Genomic DNA, 19,646 nt, shown 5'->3' on the forward strand with positions numbered 1-19,646 from the left:
ACGTTGGATAGAGCTTTATTTCTTCTTTAATTCTAATCCCAAGATGCCCTAAACAGTAGCGCTCCTCACAGTTTCAGGATCTCTGGTCGATTTTCTCTCTGGTTCTGATTTTCACACACCTCTCTTCCCCGTATGTGCCATCCGTCTCGTTTTTCTCTCTTTCCCCATTTCTTTCCCGCAAGAGAATCACGATTCTTCGCCTTTTGCAGCTAAAATTTCGAGTTTCCCCCGATTTGAAAATACTGCGCCTCCTTTTCTTTCGTAACTTTGCCACGTAAGCCACCACCTCTTGCCAGTTATTGAACCTTCCATCGTCACGTAGAATCCGACTGTACAGCTGTAAGGATTGCTTCAGTCGCACAACCTCTTCATGCAAGGAGTCATGTTCTGTCAAGTGACAGCTGTACATTGTAAGTACGTCAATAGCAGCATCAGGTCCCACAGACAATGTAAGCACAGTAGAAGAGCAGTCAACTCCTGGGCAATCCTTATCACACGTGTCTTTGAGGCTTAGTCTCCGTCTCATTCCTCTGTTTGAGCTCTTTTCACTCAACTCATAGCAGGACTTTGCTGCACAACAGTTCTTAAGATCAGCTTGAACATCTTCATTGTTGTAGCAACCGCCACCATCACATGACCTCGACTTGCAGCAAGCTGGACCCTCAAAGGTCTTTACCTTTAAGCAACAAGGTTCCTTCTCCGAGCATTTTTTACTGCTCTTTAGGCTCCTTTGACAATGTTCGCTTTTATGCTTATGGCCAAGCTTATACCCTAGACAAGTTCCATCTTCATTTCTTTCTAGCAATTGCATACTTTTGAAGATTACAACCAAACAAGTGCCCACATCTACGACAAGTGCACCCCACAGAGATGCGTAGCCTACTGCGGCGGCGAGGACAATCACTAATATCTTGGTTGCAAAAGATAAGAAGATATTTTGTTGAATCTTTCTACGGGCTTTTCGACCAAGTTTCACAACAGTTGCCAACTTTCTGAGATCATTTGTCATGAGGGCAATGTCAACAGTCTCCATAACAATAGCAGTACCAGCAACACCCATAGCAATGCCCAGCATCAGCAGCAGCTAAAGCTGGGGCATCATTAATCCCATCACCCACCATACCAGTCAGAGTTACTAGACCAAGCTCACTCACATTCATCTCTATTACGGTTCCTTTTGTCATTACACCAAAAGATGTGTACATGGAACCATTTGGATTCTTTTTCAGCCTGATTATCTCCAAATTGAATGTGCACTTTAGTTCAGAATGAGTAACATATGCTTTGGTGAAGCATAGCCCAGAAGAAACGTTCATAATGACATTCCATCTTCAACCATATTATCTAATCCCTCTTTGTTGTTAGCCCCATAAGGAAGTGATGCTGGCTTTGGTTCATTGATAATTTGTACTACCTCAAGGTTTACCTGGCTCAGCCTCAGCTCGTCTTATTGAACCTCATTTACAATATGAACATATGTACTTTGACATCATATAATGACTCAAGTCATGGCACTTAATCCCATGCATCTGGATTTGCATTTAATGGCCGCATACGCATGGTTTCACACCATAGACGTGCCATGGCATGACATCCACCCCCTCTAAACCTACACATCCTCTGGTATGTGCCAAATCGTCATCAAGATCCACATATATCTGGATGTCGTCTTCATCTTCTACATTATCAGGGAGATCATCCTCTTCCTCTTCAACCATATCCATGCTATCACTATCAAGCCTCTCATCCTGAGTCTCCTATGAATCAAAAGGATCACTGTCATGCCTTCTTTTAAACATCTTGATCCTTTTGCCTCCTACAAGATTCTTTATCTCTGTTCCATCAAGCTCACACAGGGTATACGTGGCATTTCCATACACATGCTTGACAATGTAAGGGCCAAACCATCTTTTTGCAAACTTCCTTTGCACAGTAAACTGGTTGTCAAGACTACTATCATATATTAGAACCCAATCACCTTCTTCAATAGGTTTTGGCCGGAGTCTGTGTCTTCTATCAAATCTTTCTTTATTTTTCAACCTTGCATCTTTCAAACGAGCTTTAGCAAGCTCTACATCTTCAGGCCTCCTCTCCAACTGTCTTATTCGCAATGCAAGGAGATCTTCTCTATTCAATTCTTCCACCCAGGGTAATACATTCCAAGTTGGAACTACTTCTTCAACTGGCATTACTGGCTTCTGACCATACATTAATTCTGCAGGCATGTATCCTGTCACACTGAGCTATGAGTTGTACGGTCAGCCCACAAGGCATATGGTAGTAGCCTTGGCCACTCTCGCATTCTTCCTCTGCATGCCTTAGCCAAAGCTTTAATGATTGGTGGATGTCCTCGCTCACTTTTACCATTGCCCTCAGGGTTGTAAGCACATGTTAGGGATAATTTGATGCCAATTCTAGAGAAGAATTCCCTTGCTTCTTCAACATCTAGCTCACCTCTGTCAGCTGTTATTTTTCCAACACAACCATACCGGCAAATCACATCTTCCAAGAGAAATTTGCATACTGTTTTCGTACTCTATGTTTTAAGAGCACGCCCTTCCACCTGATTTGTCAAATCTTCTCTTGCAACAAGTGCTATGTACCGCATCTGCCAAATTCCCAAAGGCATTGTAACTAGATCCACTACCCATTTGTAATGCATTGTAGGTGGGTAGGTTGGTTGTAAGCCATCACGATGTCGCACATTTGAGTACATTTGACATACCATGCATGTTTCCACATATTGGGAAATATCCTTGTACATTCCTTTCCACCAATATCTTTCCTTTGTTTTGGTAAAGGTGGCCCACACACTTCGATGTCTAGCCCAGAGACTCTCATGGAATTCTTTCATGAGCTCCCTTTTAGTCTCTTTATCACATATGACTCTCTGTGGCATAGCATTCCTCTGCTTAGGATGCTTCCACAGGTACCCATCCTTTAGAAAATACCCATATGCCTTTCTGCGGATCCTCTTAAATTCTGAGTCAGACCAATTTTCCTGTCTTGTCAAAGTACTCAAGTATTGACCAATAAGCAACCAATCTCCTTCATACATTTCCTCAGTAAAAGACTCAAGTGCATTTGATAAGCAAGTATGGTGCCCTTTTGCATATGCAGTAGTATAGAACTTTGTACCTACATCATCAGTGTCACTAATCATCCTTTCTTCATCTTCATACCTGGCTCTTGATAGCATATCTGCAACTGGGTTATCTTTTCCTGCAATATGCTCAAACTCAGGATTTAGTGACTTGATATAAGCAATCCACCTAAGCATAGCGATATCTGGAGTGGTGCAGCTTGCAATCATCCCAAGGAGTGGCAAGCAATCAGTTTCCACAAGTACAGATGCCCCAATAAGATATTCCTTTTCACATTTTAGAGCAGTGACTATTCCCCATAACTCCCTCTTGATCTGCGGATATTTTCGCTGACGAATGCTTAATACCTTTGCTCCAAATCTGATTACATACCTGTGATCATCCTCATCATCTTGCCCTACTGCCCATCCTATCCCAATAGGACTAGTATCAACTGTAACAACCACAGGCCTGCCACACTCATAATCTGCCTTCCTTAGAGTAGGTGATGAGATTGGAGCAGATATTTCAGCTCCCGCATAGCTTTAGTATGTGCTGCATTCCACAAAAATTTTTGATTTTTCCTCAAAAGTTGATAAAGAGGATCTGCTACATGTGCATAATGTGGGATCCATATAACATAAAAGACACATGCACCAAGAAATCTCCTTAGCTCTGTAACATTAATGCATATCTCTTTCATTCTTTGTATTGCATCTATCTTGGCTGGACAAGGTCGACGTCCACTAGTACTACAAAGATGCCCCACTATTAGCACTTCACCAACCCCAAACACTAATTTCAATCCAGATAAAGTAAGATTCACCTCTTCAAGCCTGGATAGAATCATATCACAATCTTTTATATGATTCACCACAAACTTGTGGCACCCCCTCGAATCCAAATCCCCATCTTTATTTTTCTCATCACAGCCTTTTATTGGCACATCATCCAGAAAAGGCATAGTTATTTGTGGTATGAAGTCTCGCAAGACTTTATTCATTCCATTCATCATATGCACCACTGAGTTGGTGGCTCCCTCTGGTAAGGTACACATTCTTACCAATCCCAAAGGAGTTTTCATTGTGGTCAAGTCCCTGCTTTGTATATCCAGCTGAAACTGATCATATCCCGAATACAGATCACCCATAGAGTATATAGCTTTCAAATGCTTCTGCAAACTCGTCCACAATCGAACCTGCTCCCACATTCCTGATTGTGACCTTGTTTACAGGTTGCATGTCTTGAATGAAGCGCAATGTTCTATTTTTCTTTGACACGGTAAACCATCTGTTGGAATATAGCTTTCCCTGCAAATGCTTCTGCAAACTCGTCCACAATCGGACCTGCTCCCACATTCCTGATTGTGACCTTGTTTACAGGTTGCATGTCTTGAATGAAGCGCAATGTTCCATTTTTCTTTGGCACGGTAAACCATCTGTTGGAATATGGAGCGCATGATGGCTCCAAAATTCCCATCCTGATCTTTTCTTTTAGTAATTCCATCAGCTTTGGCAAGAGAGCCTTTGGTACTGGAATCGGCCGCAGGTTCCAGGGCACATGTGGAACAGTGAAGATCACCATTGGCGCTGTTACACTTGGATCAACACAACCTATCTCATGCGACTGAAAAGCAAAGGCTTTCCCATATTTTACAAGCATCTCCTCAAAGCATTCCCTTTCAACTGGCAACAGAAAATCCTTTTCACCAATCTTCAGCTCTTTTAGGGTTTCCTGTGTAAACTTATGCCCAATTTTCTTCGGATCTCTGAGATTCGGTTGCATAGAGGCTTCATCTATTTTCTCCTTGCTTCCTGGTGGCAAGGGCAAGGCAACTGGTTTCACCTTCTTTGCAACCGTTTTATACTTTGTATCAACATGAGCATTTGTCTCACAATTCATGTTTTTACATTCCATCCCTTCAAATTCCCGGATTATATCATACATCCCCATAGATGACACCTCTATCATCTCATTTCCACCCTGTAAGCATACTCTTTCCATAGCAAAAAGCACATCCATAGTATCCACAAATGACACCTCATCAAGCACCCCTGAAATAAACTCATTCTTCTCCAAAAGACCACACTGCTCAAGACTTTTTTGTTCATTTTGTACATGTCGACGCATGCCACGCTTCAAATCCTTACTTTTTACAAAGACCAGTGGCCCATAGCTAGAAAATCCCTGAAAATTTGCTGAAAAGTTATTTACATTGATTGAGTCCTGCGAGAACTCATTTTCCCTTGTACCATTGGAATCCCGCTTTACAATGGCACCTGGCCAAAATCCCTCATCTCCCTGTAGTTCATGAATTCTCTATTTATCTTTGGGAGTGATTGTGCTCGAAGAGACTCACGGTTCCTTTCATGATTAATGCAAACTGTCAAGAACTGAACAGCTTTCTTGCCATCTTTACTCCTTATTCTTGCATATGCCGAGCCATCATCCAAAACTTTTGTTTCCATCCTCACAGCTGTAATGTAGGGTTGCCCAAGGATGAGGGGATACGATGACATCTCCTGAACAAAGAAGTTCTGATCATCTTTCACATCCCCTATAGTTACCTTTACATTTGGACATGCTGCATAGAGCTCTCCAGATGAGTTATTAGCTGCTTTAATCATCCACCCATGATCTACATCCATTGGCCACTTACATTTGTTGTAGAGATTTTTAGCCATAAGATTTATTTCAGACCCATGGTCGATTAGAGCGACATACGGCTCTTCCAAGTCACCTATCTTGACAAGGGTTTCAGTGGTGACCCTTGCCCAATGGCTCCTCGAGTAATGACTCTTTGTAAGAACTTCTTTTTCATCATCCTCTTCCACAAAGCGCACTTGTCGTGCCCCTTCAGCAGAGTGATTACATTCCACCACATTCTCTCTTTCTTCCTTTTGCTGTACCTGTATTCCATGAGTCTTGGAAGTGCTTGTCTCCCCTTGTGATGGAATAGATTCAATTATGGACTGCCTTTTCCTTCGTATAATATCAATTATCTCATCATGGAATTCTTTCTTTGCAATCCCCAAGACTTCCCCTAGTGTAAATTCCACCCTACTGTTTAGAATCCTCTCTTCAAGCACCTTTTTGAGGTCTGTTTGCGGCTTCAATATCAGATTGAAGCTTGTAGAGTGGACTTTTCCCTTTACCCTTCTCCTTCTCATGCTTCATTTTTGCTGGCACTTCTTCCATTGATACTTCCTGTGGAGGTCTGCTATGCGGTGGAGGCATATGTGATGGCCTAGGATCCTTCTTTTCACTACCACGAGTGACCCTTTTTGATGGCCCTCCTTCCTCATTTTCCCTCTTACGCTTTTCCTCTACCTATGCCTCATTATTCTGGCATTTTGCAATGTAGGCATGAACAGATAAAGAATCCACAGGCTCTTCCCAGTCAGTCTCAAGACGTATACAGTCACCTGCCTCATGTAAAGCCTGCTTAGACACCTTCTTTGATGCAATTAGTTCCATTGTTGATGGCCAAAAATCTTCATTCTCATAATCTTCATCATTCTCAAATTCCTACTTTGATTGACCAGCCTTTAACCCATAGGTTGCTGCCTCAACCATAGAGATGGCATGGCTAGCAGCCATATCCTCAACCAGCTTTTTCATCCCTCCTTTCCCAAAGTTTGTGCTTAATGGAAGATCAGTCTCTGTAAGGTGGATTTTCCCATCTTTGAAAAACACAAGTTGATTTCTGAGGGCTTCCTTATAGCTAGCACAGTCTTTCTTTGCATGTTCTAGGTCATCACACCATATACATCTGAATGTAAACCCTTCTTTGCTTTGAGGCCTTTGCATAGAAGCCTGCCCTAATGGTAGCCCTTTTTCTTCAATCCTGGACATCTTCAATTTTAGGTCTCGCATGCCCTTAATAAGCTCTTCCATCGGCCCTTCTACCTTTGGGATTGCAGCAGCTGGTTTTGGTAGATTCTCAGGGGTAATAGCAGTTATAGGAGTTGCCGAGCTCATCACCATTTTATCCCTCCTTCGCTGCCGCTTTGCTAGCATGGTGACCGCATCCTCGACATCATTCCAATCACTCTTTAGTCCCTGCTCTGTATCCTTATCCTCAAGGAGGATTTCCAGTTTCTCTTGAAGAACTTTCCCAGCTGCTTGTAAGAAGAGCTCTGTTTTTTCCCTGTCCAAAGTTGTGCGCTCTATCCTTGACAGCTGGGCATAGCGCTTCTCAAACTCTCTTAGCAACTCTGTGGCAGAAATTCCCATTTTGGGTTTTGTGACCCATTCCAAGAAAGTTCGTTTGGTCACCCGCTCGGAATCCTCCATGAAATATTCATCCTTCAAGGCAAGCTTGAACTCCTCCCAATTTCTACCACCATGTGTCTGTAATCCTCTTATGCGCTCTCTTATTTTAGGAACACATACCAGCTCAAAGCTTCGAACCATATCCTCCTCAGTCACCCTGTTTAGCTCCATTTCCTTTGTGTAATTGCGCAGGTACTTTGTGATGTCCTTACCATCAAATTGATCCACCTTTTTCACAATTGACTGCAGTGCTTTAGTCGTGGAAATTTGCCCCCTCTCAGCAGCTTGCTGCTGTTGCATATACATAGTAAACAGCTGAAACATTTGCATAACCCCGGGGTCAAAATGAACCCCCTGTCCCTCAGGATTCTCAGCCATAGCTTCCCTGTGTATTTCACCACACTCTCACCCCAGCGGTTTCACGTCGGGTTCACCAAAAAGCTGTCGTAACGTGGACGGTGTCGCTGGGAAAGTGCAAGACTTCTAGCTGTGAGAGTAGCTTTCAAATCCAGCAAGGAAACCAAAAACACATAACTCTTCAAGAAGCATAAGACATCTCCACCTTTGATGACATGTACATGTGCCAATTCACTTCAATACATCCCCAAATTCACCTTGAAGATTTCACATAAATTATGTGTCAAGAGCATGACCAGTTCCAAGCATAGATCTCTGGACCCTTTATCCAAGTGCCTCATACATATCACATGTAGGCATAACACAATCTACAAAAGATTTCCATATACATGTGACCATTCACATCACATATTTCATATATTGCTGACTCCACCATTTCAAGATGACTCTTGATCTCATAAAAACCTGCTTTCAGAATCCAAGAACTCACAAAGCAAAAGATGGCATATGGCATATGTACAACATATTCATGTGATTTTAGGAAATTCCATGTCTAGCATTCCAAAATCCAACTGAGTAGAAAAATAAAATTCAAATCCGAATCTCTTTGTATTTTGATGCTTTCTTATTCCAAGGTTCTCAAAAACCATAAAAAACTTTTCCCCAAAACCTTCTCGTTCTCAAAAACCTTAAAGGGATCTTACATTATACGATTTTTGAAATCGTAAGTTAAAAAAAATCACTTATCTCAGAGTAAAAAAAAGAAACGAATTTATAGATTTCGCTATTCCCATACGGCTGCTTCACTGCAGTATGCACCAGAATCACCATTCATAGAGCTTTTAACATCATTTCCCTTGAATACTATGAGATTTTTTGAAGAACATGACGTTGGATAGAGCTTTATTTCTTCTTTAATTCTAATCCCAAGATGCCCTAAACAGTAGCGCTCCTCACAGTTTCAGGATCTCTGGTCGATTTGCTCTCTGGTTCTGATTTTCACACACCTCTCTTCCCCGTATGCGCCATCCGTCTGGTTTTTCTCTCTTTCCCCATTTCTTTCCCGCAAGAGAATCGGGATTCTTCGCCTTTTGCAGCTAAAATTTCGAGTTTCCCCCGATTTGAAAATACTGCGCCTCCTTTTCTTTCGTAACTTTGCCACCTAAGCCACCACCTCTTGCCAGTTATTGAACCTTCCATCGTCACGTAGAATCCGACTGTACAGCTGTAAGGATTGCTTCAGTCGCACAACCTCTTCATGCAAGGAGTCATGTTCTATCAAGTGACAGCTGTACATTGTAAGTACGTGAATAGCAGCATCCAGGTCCCACAGACAATGTAAGCGCAGCAGAAGAGCAGTCAACTCCTGGGCAATCCTTATCACACGTGTCTTTGAGGCTTAGTCTCCGTCTCATTCCTCTGTTTGAGCTCTTTTCACTCAACTCATAGCAGGACTTTGCTACACAACAGTTCTTAAGATCAGCTTGAACATCTTCATTGTACGTCAATAGCAGCATCCAGGTCCCACAGACAATGTAAGCGCAGCAGAAGAGCAGTCAACTCCTGGGCAATCCTTATCACACGTGTCTTTGAGGCTTAGTCTCCGTCTCATTCCTCTGTTTGAGCTCTTTTCACTTAACTCATATAGCAGGACTTTTCTGCATAACAGTTCTTAAGATCAACTTGAACATCTTCATTGTTGTAGCAACCGCCACCATCACATGACCTCGACTTGCAGCAAGCTGGACCCTCAAAGGTCTTTACCTTTAAGCAACAAGGTTCCTTCTCCGAGCATTTTTACTGCTCTTTAGGCTCCTTGAACAATGTTCGCTTTTATGCTTATGGCCAAGCTTATACCCTAGACAAGTTCCATCTTCATTTCTTTCTAGCAATAGCATACTGTTGAAGATTACAACCAAACAAGTGCCCACATCTGCGACAACTGCACCCCACAGAGATGCGTACCCTACTGCGGCGAGGACAATCACTAATATCTTGGTTGCAAAAGATAAGAAGATATTTTGTTGAATCTTTCTACGGGCTTTTCGACCAAGTTTCACAGCAGTTGCCAACTTTCTGAGATCATTTGTCATGAGGGCAATGTCAGCAGTCTCCATAACAATAGCAGTACCAGCAACACCAATGCCAGCATCAGCACAACAGCTAAAGCTGGGGCATCATTAATCACATCACCCACCATACCAGTCAGAGTTACTAGACCAAGCTCACTCACATTCATCTCTATTACAGTTCCTTTTGTCATTACACCAAAAGATGTGTACATGGAACCATTGGGATTCTTTTTCAGCCCGATTATCTCCAAATTGAATGTGCACTTTAGTTCAGAATGAGTAACATATGCTTTGGTGAAGCATAGCCCAGAAGAAACGTTCATAATGACATTTTGCATGGATCCATCTTCAACCATATTATCTAATCCCTCTTTGTTGTTAGCCCCATAAGGAAGTGATGCTGGCTTTGGTTCATTGATAATTTGTACTACCTCAAGGTTTACCATAAGCATAAAACTCCATGATTCACACCACACTTATGTACATAGGCTTTGAGACCTGGCTCAGTCTCAGCTCGTCTTATTGAACCTCATTTACAATATGAACATATGTACTTTGACATCATATAATGACTCAAGTCATGGCACTTAATCCCATGCATCTGGATTTGCATTTAATGGCCTCATACGCATGGTTTCACACCATAGACGTGCCATGGCACGACAACGCACGCGTGGTGAGACGATTATGAAGGAAAGAACGCCAAACAAGGAACCAACAACTGAACCAAAACAAGGCATGTGCAATACTTATACCCTGAATGAAGGTTGGAACCCCTCGGCGGGTGCTCCCCCATTGTCACCAAATCCACCTGGACTGCGTGGAGGGCCACCGCGATACCCATCCCAGTCTCCATACCTTGGCATGTCACCACCTTCACGGGGAGGCCCTCTGCCCAAAACACAAGAGTTCAAGATGTGCTGGAGAGAGAGAGAGAGAGAGAGAGAGAGAGAGAGAGAGAGAGAGAGAGAGAGAGAGAGAGAGAGAGAGTGAGTGAGTGAGAGAAAGAGAGAGAGAGAGAGAGAGAGAGAGAGAGAGAGAGAGAGAGAGAGTAACATCAAAACCCAAAGATTGGTGAAAGAAAATTAGCACAATGGTATATACAAGCGAATAAAACAAGTAAAAACCCAGTCACACACCTTGGTCGGTCACCCAAAGGTCCACCCATAGGCCTGCCTGGGGGCCTGGCAGACTTCTTCAGAGTAGCAGGAACGATTTCTGAAGGCAGGTTGAGGTAGGTTCGAAGGTACTCAATGCCATCATTAGTCAAGTACCAGTAATAGTGCATCCACGCAAAATTCTCTTTCACATACTCCTTGGACTTGAAGCTCTGCATAAGCTTTATAACTTGCAAGTTCGGAACATCACTGTCAGGATGCTTGGGCAAATTGAAGTCCTTCTTCACATAGAGTACCCCCTCTGGACACGCATAACATTAGAGAGTTGGGTACGTCACAAAACCAAATGTATTCTTGAAAAGACCAAAAACTCAATACGACAAGAGACGTTGGTCCATTTTTAATAGCCGATATTTGTACCTTTGAAAAGGTACTTGTAGACTTCCACCCGATTTTTCTTGGAGATCAACTGTCGTGCAACAAGCAGATAGTGCGTAAGTCTACCATGTTCATACAACTTGAAAGCAACTCAAGCTCCAGTTCATCACATACCTTAACATTTTGATTCATCAAATTGTCTACCTAGCCCAAAAAAACCAAGACTGCACATGTTATCTGGCATGAGAAAATGCCCAAAACTTCTTATGTAATATGAATGACAAGCTTTAAATCTAACCGAACATAATTCACCACTCAGACACAAGACAAAATAGCAAACCTAAAAAGGAAATGACACATGCTTCTATATTTACAAGACTAATTGCTTCATACAAGAAAACTACTATATGAAATATAAGATCATCCATGACATGGACAAGGTACTCCCATCATCACTTCCCGAGATCAGGAGCAAATTAAGTCAAGAAATAGGACACACAAGATGTACTTTGCATGTCCCCTTCGACACAAGCCATCCCTATACATAACTATTACACATGATACGATCGGGTTGTAGAGTGGCGAAGGTTGGCCTTGTGCTAGTCTGTGTTGTCCTGCCTTACAATAGTTAAGAGCATGTCTATTTGCAGCCTACAAGTGCCTGCCAACGTATCCACCAGCCATAAAATAGAGTAGTAAAAGGCTCTTACAAAAGTGGTCTCCTGCATTCTGGTAAATCTCAACAATTAAGTGGTAGATAGGTTATTATTCTTGCAAGGTTGTCAAGCAAGTAGTTTGCTTTTGTTTAAGATGTAGCTTTTTTATTCTTGATGAACAGCTCCACACATAGTGACAATCACAACATGAACCCCTAGCCATGCTGGGGGCAAGCACGTCATCCTGATCAAAGTTATTTGACTATCCAAAATGGTGGTATTCAAGAACAAAGCCACAGACAACTAATCGCATTGATGTAACAGCCTATCTCTAACAGCTAAAAACACTCTAAACAGCCTGTCTCTAACAGCTAAAAACACTTTTCCCCCCAAAATTCAAATTCGAATAAAGTAGCCGTTTTGAAGCTTCTAATTAGAAAACGTTTCTTCTTAAGAGAAAAGGTTTGACTCCTTAAACTGCCAAATAAAAGGGCCCAAGAAGACTCCATTGAGGTCCTAATGTCCCTTCTCATTTAGGTGACCGATTAATAAGATGAACAGCTGTATTGACAGCATCTGCCCAAAAACCATTAGGTAATCTAGCATTGGACAGCATGCTATGAATCCTCTCTTGAATCGTACGATTCATCCTCTCAGCTATGCCATTCTGTGGAGGATTATATGGAGCAGTCAACTCTCTCTTAATGCCCTTCAAGTCACAAAAGTCCTGAAAGGCTTTAGAGACATACTCTCCACTATTATCTGTGTGTAAGCACTTACGCTTTTGGCTACAATAATTCTCCACTAGTGCAACAAACTTTTGAAAGGCTTCATCCTTTCACTTAAGAGGATACACCCACACCTTCCGTGTGTAATCACTTACGCTTTTGGCTACAATAATTCTCCACTAGCGCAACAAACTTTTGAAAGGCTTCATCCTTTCACTTAAGAGGATACACCCACACCTTCCGTGTGTAATCATCTATAAACGTAGCAAAATATGAAGCACCTCCCAAAGACATAGTAGGCATAGGCCCACACACATCAATATGAACCAAATTTAGAGGCTCACTTTTCCTCTTGCCACTTCTTTTATGTGTTGACGTGGTTTGTTGCCAAACAAACAATGATATAAATAGAAAAATCTGAAAAATTAAACTCAAGAATATAGCGGAAACGAGACAAGATTTTCATTCCCTTTTGGCTCATATGGCCTAACCAGAGATGGCACAAAGAAGTAGACGGCTACTCGGTCATTGCACAATGATATGATTTTTAACACTAGACACATGTACCAGACTTAGAACCACAAGCTACAACAAAAGAACCTTTGGATATCTTCCATGAACAATCACCAAAAGTAACATGATATCCACCATCATCAAGCTGTCTAGGTGCTAACCAAGCTATGGCACATGTCTCACTTTCTTGAGCATATACGAAGAACCATTGGCAAATCTAAGATGCACATCTCCCACTCCAACAATCTCATAAGCATAGTCATTGCCTAGTCATACGCATCCTTTCCTAATTGCATCATACGAAACAAACCACTCTCTATGTGGAGTAACATGAAAAGATGCACAGGAATCAATGATCCAATTTTGTGACAACAAGAAATGCATAGTCAAGTGTAGAGGCATAGCAAATGTCACCATCATCACTGCCATGGACAATAGTGTTTACCTCTTCAACCTTTGCCTTGCCTTTGTCATCCTTCTTGGCATCATCATTCTTTCCACCCAACTTCTTTTGCTCTCTTTTCCACTTGTAGCAATCCTTTTTAACATGGCCTTTCTTGCCCGCAATGATAGCGCTCAATGAGTTTGTGACCACAAGACTTGCTATGAGATCTGCCTCTCTCAATAGATTTCCCCCTTGCATTAGATCTTCCTCTAACACTAAGAGCATTGCCACCTTTTGAAGCATCAACATTCTTGCGGGCGGTTAACTTCCTCAGTGAGTAAAGCACTAGCAACATCTGGCATTTTCAGTCCATTCGCGGCTACACTATTACTAATTGTCATCCTGAAAGTGTCCCAACTCTCTGGCAAAGTAGTAAGTAGAAACATAGCTTTCAACGGATCTACAATTGGAACCTTCTGTGCATGTAAGTGACTAAAGATCGCATTGAATTCATTCAATGCGATCATTCAAATGATCTGAGACTATCGTCCGTCCCTTCATTCGACAATCCACAAGTTTCTTTAGCCAATAGACTTGAGATGCAGCACTCTGCTTCTCATATGCACCACCATCTACTTCTTCGACATTGAAATAGACTGATTTTGACAAAGAAAGTCTAATGGTAGACTTTGCTAGCTCATCCCAATTATCTTCAGACATATCTTTGGGCTTTGCTCCTTGCAACTTTATCGGCTTAATCTGCATTTTCTGCACTAGAACATCCCAAATTTGCTTCTTCCAATATGAAAAGTTGGTGCCATCTAACTTTTCAAAGTGTTCTTTGACGAAGAAGAGGCCATAACTGCTGCTTAGAAAACAAGATGTCTAAGCAAAATTCAATAGAATTTGGCAGTATATCGACAATACAAACCATAAAACGATCAATGCCAAACTGAGAATGACTGCCAAACTCACTATTGTCAACGCATCATGAAATCAAATGCATAAACTCACTATCTGTGGGAAACAACTCTGATCAGTGAACGCATAAGTTGTATGATATCAATGCCACATAGCAAAACTAAGCACATGCATACCATACGTTGTCCTATCCACATAATACATACATCCGTCATCCCATAGCCATAAGGCGTATGAGGTCTTTGGCGAGGCTAGTCAAGGGCACACTCTAGTACCTAATCCACCCCAGAGGGGCTTCACACAAAAACCTCACTCGGTCCTCACAGATGGATGCACATTAAGATCAGGTACATGGTCACCACATAAGATATACATTTAAACCACAATGAGAAAATGTTGATGTAATACCGCCTAGTGGTTGTCCACTAGGAACCCACAATGAACATACATTAGCTGTCAATCAATGTCTGCCTACAAACCACTGTGTGCATGAGGGAAACCTCGCGGGTGAGCCCGTCAAGAAATGGGGAATAGTGCCACGCGGGTGTGGAACCGCCGAGACGTAGAAGACTCGCTGTGTGTGTGCTCACCGAACGAGCACACACTCATGTATACGTAGATATAAAACCAAGAGTATCAATGCTCCCACCTGGACTGAAGATAATAGGTTAATTGAGACTTGTGGAGCAAGTTTATCCACTCTCTACCTTATCCCACCCCTTGGGCCATGTTCCCCCGCTCCCGGGTGACTTCTGACACTTAATTAATATGTTTCGAGGTCGTTCCTAGGACATTTTGATTCTCGTAAAACATGTTGGAATCCCTAGGTCATTAGCTAATGGCTTATGAATGTCTTTAATTACTTCTCGTACTTCATGTCCATTCACGTTGAGCTCTAGCTCCTGTTAAGGTCTTCTGGAGTATTTTCTCTCTCTAGGTCTAGAGAGAGAAAATCATTGTAACTAGCAACATATGAATGTGCATTACTTAGCTAGCGGCTTATGAATGTCTTTGAGCTGATCTAGTGCTCCATTGTCATTTTCGCTGCATCCTAGCTCCCCTTAAGGTCTTATGGAGCATTTTATCTCTCTAGGTATAGAGAGAGAAAATCATCGTTTTAGCTTCATCTAACAACTTATGAATGTACTTCTGCTCTTATGGCCTTCCATAGACCAGCATTACATTCTTGTTAGTTGCCTTACTTTGTTAGAGTCCTTTCATGTACTTTCTCTCTTTAGATCTAGAGAGAGAAAGTCATCTTTTATGAGTCTGACTTTATTTTGATGACATGTATGCATTGTGTGTCCAGCAAAATAAAGTGCTGAGGTCATAAAAATATTGGTAATGTATCAAAATGATAATTTGATGACATTACCCCGCCCTTAAATCATAGTCGTTCCTCAACTATGCTTCGTTAAAGGTGCCTTAGCCCATCTTGCTTGGGATCCACATTTAAGCAAAACACTTTCCACAGTAGATGGCTAATCTACTCGGTGCTTGAGAGACACAGCCTGCCGCAAGCTTGTTCTTTCTTATGTAGCCATGACACCATCCCGCAGTAGATTGTTAGTCTACTCCGTCAGTGCTTGAGAGAGAGAGTCTGCCGCAAGCATGTCCTTCATGCATGCATGTCCTTCATGCATGCACATTAAAACATAATGAAGACAAGAGAGACGAGAAAAAAAAACATTTCTTCATTAACATTTTTATACATCGATGTCTTGAGAGGCACTCAACCCCTGGGAATGAGCTGCGGCTCCATCATTCCTTTAGAATCGTCAAAATGATCATTTTTAAACTTAATCAATACTTACGGAGCACCTTACCATTTCGCAACAACTTGTCCTTGTGCCTAAGGATTGCTTCAGGCTACAATATCTCCTCAAGCTCATCAAATTCAAGAGGATCTTCATCGATTGGTTTCATAGGCAGAACACCTTTCAAAGGCTTCAAGAGGCTAACATGAAAGGCATTGTGAATTTGCCAACCATCCTTCTTTTGCACTAGTAACACTGGAGAGCAGAAAGGAGATGAGCTGGGCTATATCATCCCTTTCTCCAATAGTTCATGCACTTGAGTCATAATTTCGTCCTGCTGGGCAGCAGGAGAGACTCGATAAGGTGGCTTGTTGGGTGGTGCGCTTCCTGGAATAAGCTCTATCTTATGATCATCTACCCCTCGTGAGGGAGGTAGTTCACCTGGAATAGAGTCGGTAAAACAGTCTGAATATTCATCTAGAAACAACTTTAAATTTGTATCTACTTTGATGAATCACTTGTTTCAGACAAGAGAGAGTTATCAACTTTAGAAGAATCTTTGACAAAAATCGTATACACAGAAATAGCAAACTTTATTGATTTATGTAAAGCTTCCTTAGATAGATAGAATAGGAATCATATGTCCCTTGTCGTCATTAACTTCTAAGTTAGTCTCTCTACCTTTATGCTTAATAGCAATTACTCTTTCTGGGAACTTAAGATGAGCTGCCATCCTATGAAACCATGGCACACCCAACAAAACATCTTGGTTCTTAAGAGGGGAAATGAAGAAATCCTCTTGATCAACATAGCCCTGCACATGCAGTCGGACCTTTCCAATGAAGGGAGTGACTAGGACTACTGGACTATCAAAAGCACCATCAACATCCATAGTAAGACCCATTTCATGTGTGTGGATGCCCAACTTCTCCGCTAACTCCCTTGATATGAAGTTGCGATTTGAGCCTGGGTCAAACATGATGAGACAATCTTGATCACGTACTTTGCCCATGCATAGCATTGGCGTGATACTTTGTCTTCTTTGGCCTCTTGGTTCTCCCGAGTGAGAATCATGGATGCTTAGGGCTTATCCTTTTTAGCCGATCTCGAAGGACAGGCTCGATAAAAGTGACCTTGTTCCCCACATCTAAAGCATCGATTCTCGCTTCGGTAACGTTCCATCTCTTCGAGAGAGAGGCGGTTTTGACCTTTATAGGGGCCTTTGTCTTTCTTTTTGTTGCCTTTGTTACGCTTGCCATTAGGAGCTTTATCTCTTGATTGAAATCTATCTCCTCTGTCCTTGTGCTTAGACCCCGACTTTGTAGCAGGAAGAAAAATCTTGGTTGCTACCATCGTGTGGTGTATAAGCTCAGAGGTAGATTTGGGCTTCTTTCTACAAGCTCAATACTGCTGAAACCATAGGTACCCTCCAAAGAGGTGCAGTATTAAGATAGGAGCTCCCCCCAATCTCTAGCACAACTGGAAGAAGGGTAATAGCTCCCAATACTACTAAAACCATAGGTACCCTCCAAAGAGGTGCAGTATTAAGATAGGAGCTCCCCCCAATCTCTAGCACAACAGGAAGAAGGGTAATAGCTCCCAATTCCTCTTACTTTAGATTATGTACAGACCTAACCTTTCATGGAATACCTGAACTGTTCCTTTCTCCAAAAAGAAAGAAAGCCTAAGCTCTGATACCAATGTAATCGTATTTCTTGGCAAAGACTTAATTTAATCAATAACTGTGAAAGAAAAGCTAATGATTCACGTAAACATTTGCTAAAAGAAAAGATTGCAACAAGAACACAGTACTGAGGGTTTTTGAGGTCGCCCCCCCTCGAAAGGAACTTGTATTAATTTCTCCAATCGGAGAGATTGATTTTTTATTTACTTCTTAAGTGAAAAGTATACCAAGTATTGACTTTGGGCTTAGTTTGCCTTTTTTCCCTCCTGTAAGAGCAGTTCTTTACCAAAAAGAAAAACTAAATTTCAATATTTCCAAGGTTTAAATTGTATCATCATGAACGATTTCCAAGGTTTAAATTGTATCCAGTTGGATATAAGCTAGACTTGATATAACAATCGCATAAATTGTATCCAGTTGGATATAAGCTAGACTTGATATAACAATCGCATACATGATGTTTTCCGATCTTTTGAAAAAACCATGGCCTGAATCACATGTGTACGACCTTATTCCCCCAAGCAGTCCGTATAAACAAGCCTAGGCTAATTAGTTAGCATAAAGCATGGCCTTGAGTGGACCTTCGTCTTACATAAATCTACCACAACTTTTTTTGTGCAACTGCAAAAGAAGTGTTGTAGTTGTTGGCGAATCACAACGCAGACGGGGGGAGAGAGAGAGAGAGGGCTTATTTGTCTTGGGCAATAGGTGGAGGAGATGAAGAGAGAGGGGGCCACTACACAAAGCATCCAGCTTTTCGTTTAGAAATATGGTTCACAAAGCAAAAACAAAGACGAAAAACAAACAAAACAAAACAAAACAAACAAAACAACAAAAACTAAAAAAAGAAATTTTTTTACAAAACAATTACCTAATTGAAGGAACCTTCCAAAAATAAACATAAACACACACACACAATCATACAAAGACTTGATCATTAATAAGAACTTAAAACTACTCTACTGAGATACTAATCAATAACGCAAAACAGCAAAACAAAGAACTATAAACTCTAGTCCTAGAGCACTTACAAGAACAAAACATTAAGCTAAACTTTAAAAAGAATAGGACTCGAAAGTGCAACCTTTAACTCCAATGTTTGTCCAGACATGAAGTGTAGGTTCATCAACTCTATCATGCATAGCGTGGACGATAAGCTACGACATCCCCACTCACGTCATCAGTGCCCAAGAGTAGGTGCAGGTTTGTATAAGGTTATTTCAAAAGAATATACTTTATAAAACCAACGAGCTGAGTTTCTATCACTCTCCAGAGGTGATGGGCATACTCAGTCATGATAGAGTCTAGCACTCCAAGACTACTCTATGTCAACAAAGAAACACAAACATAGGAAAGAACTAAACTAATTCTATAATCAGTTGGAGCAAGAAAGAGTTACAAATCAAACTTAAAAGACTAAACAAAGTTTACTTTGAGTTAGAACATCAACCCCTACTTTAAGATGGAACAAGCCACATTTACAAAAAGAGCCTTGAACTAAGAATTAAGTGGGTTTTTCAGCTCCCCACTTCTATAAAACTTACTTTGTATCATTCTAAACGTTCCAAAAGCTGAAATACCAAAGATGAACTTACTTTTTATCATTTTAAACATTCCAAAAGTTGAAATCAATCATGATGATGTAGAAAACACTGCCAACATCCCAAAATGAAAGCCAAGTCATACATATGAATGATTAAATAAGCCTATAACAAGTGA

General features: G+C 41.4%; 1 protein-coding gene across 1 annotated transcript; it reads right to left on the reverse strand.

Annotated features, from left to right (window-relative positions):
* Window positions 1-10,536: 10,536 nt before the first annotated feature.
* LOC147617990 (small ribosomal subunit protein eS10z-like) lies at window positions 10,537-13,874 on the reverse strand. Its single transcript, XM_086775538.1, has 5 exons — window positions 13,626-13,874; window positions 11,458-11,487; window positions 11,326-11,374; window positions 10,927-11,206; window positions 10,537-10,678 (listed from the first exon to the last, which is right to left on the reverse strand). The coding sequence occupies exons 1-5, from the start codon at window positions 13,872-13,874 to the stop codon at window positions 10,537-10,539; spliced, it is 750 nt and encodes a 249-aa protein (XP_086631664.1).
* Between the last annotated feature and the right edge of the window lie 5,772 nt (window positions 13,875-19,646).

Source organism: Cibotium barometz, chromosome 36 (genome assembly GCF_041138505.1).
Source record: "Cibotium barometz isolate CiBa-2024 chromosome 36, ASM4113850v1, whole genome shotgun sequence".
Lineage (NCBI taxonomy): Eukaryota > Viridiplantae > Streptophyta > Polypodiopsida > Cyatheales > Cibotiaceae > Cibotium > Cibotium barometz.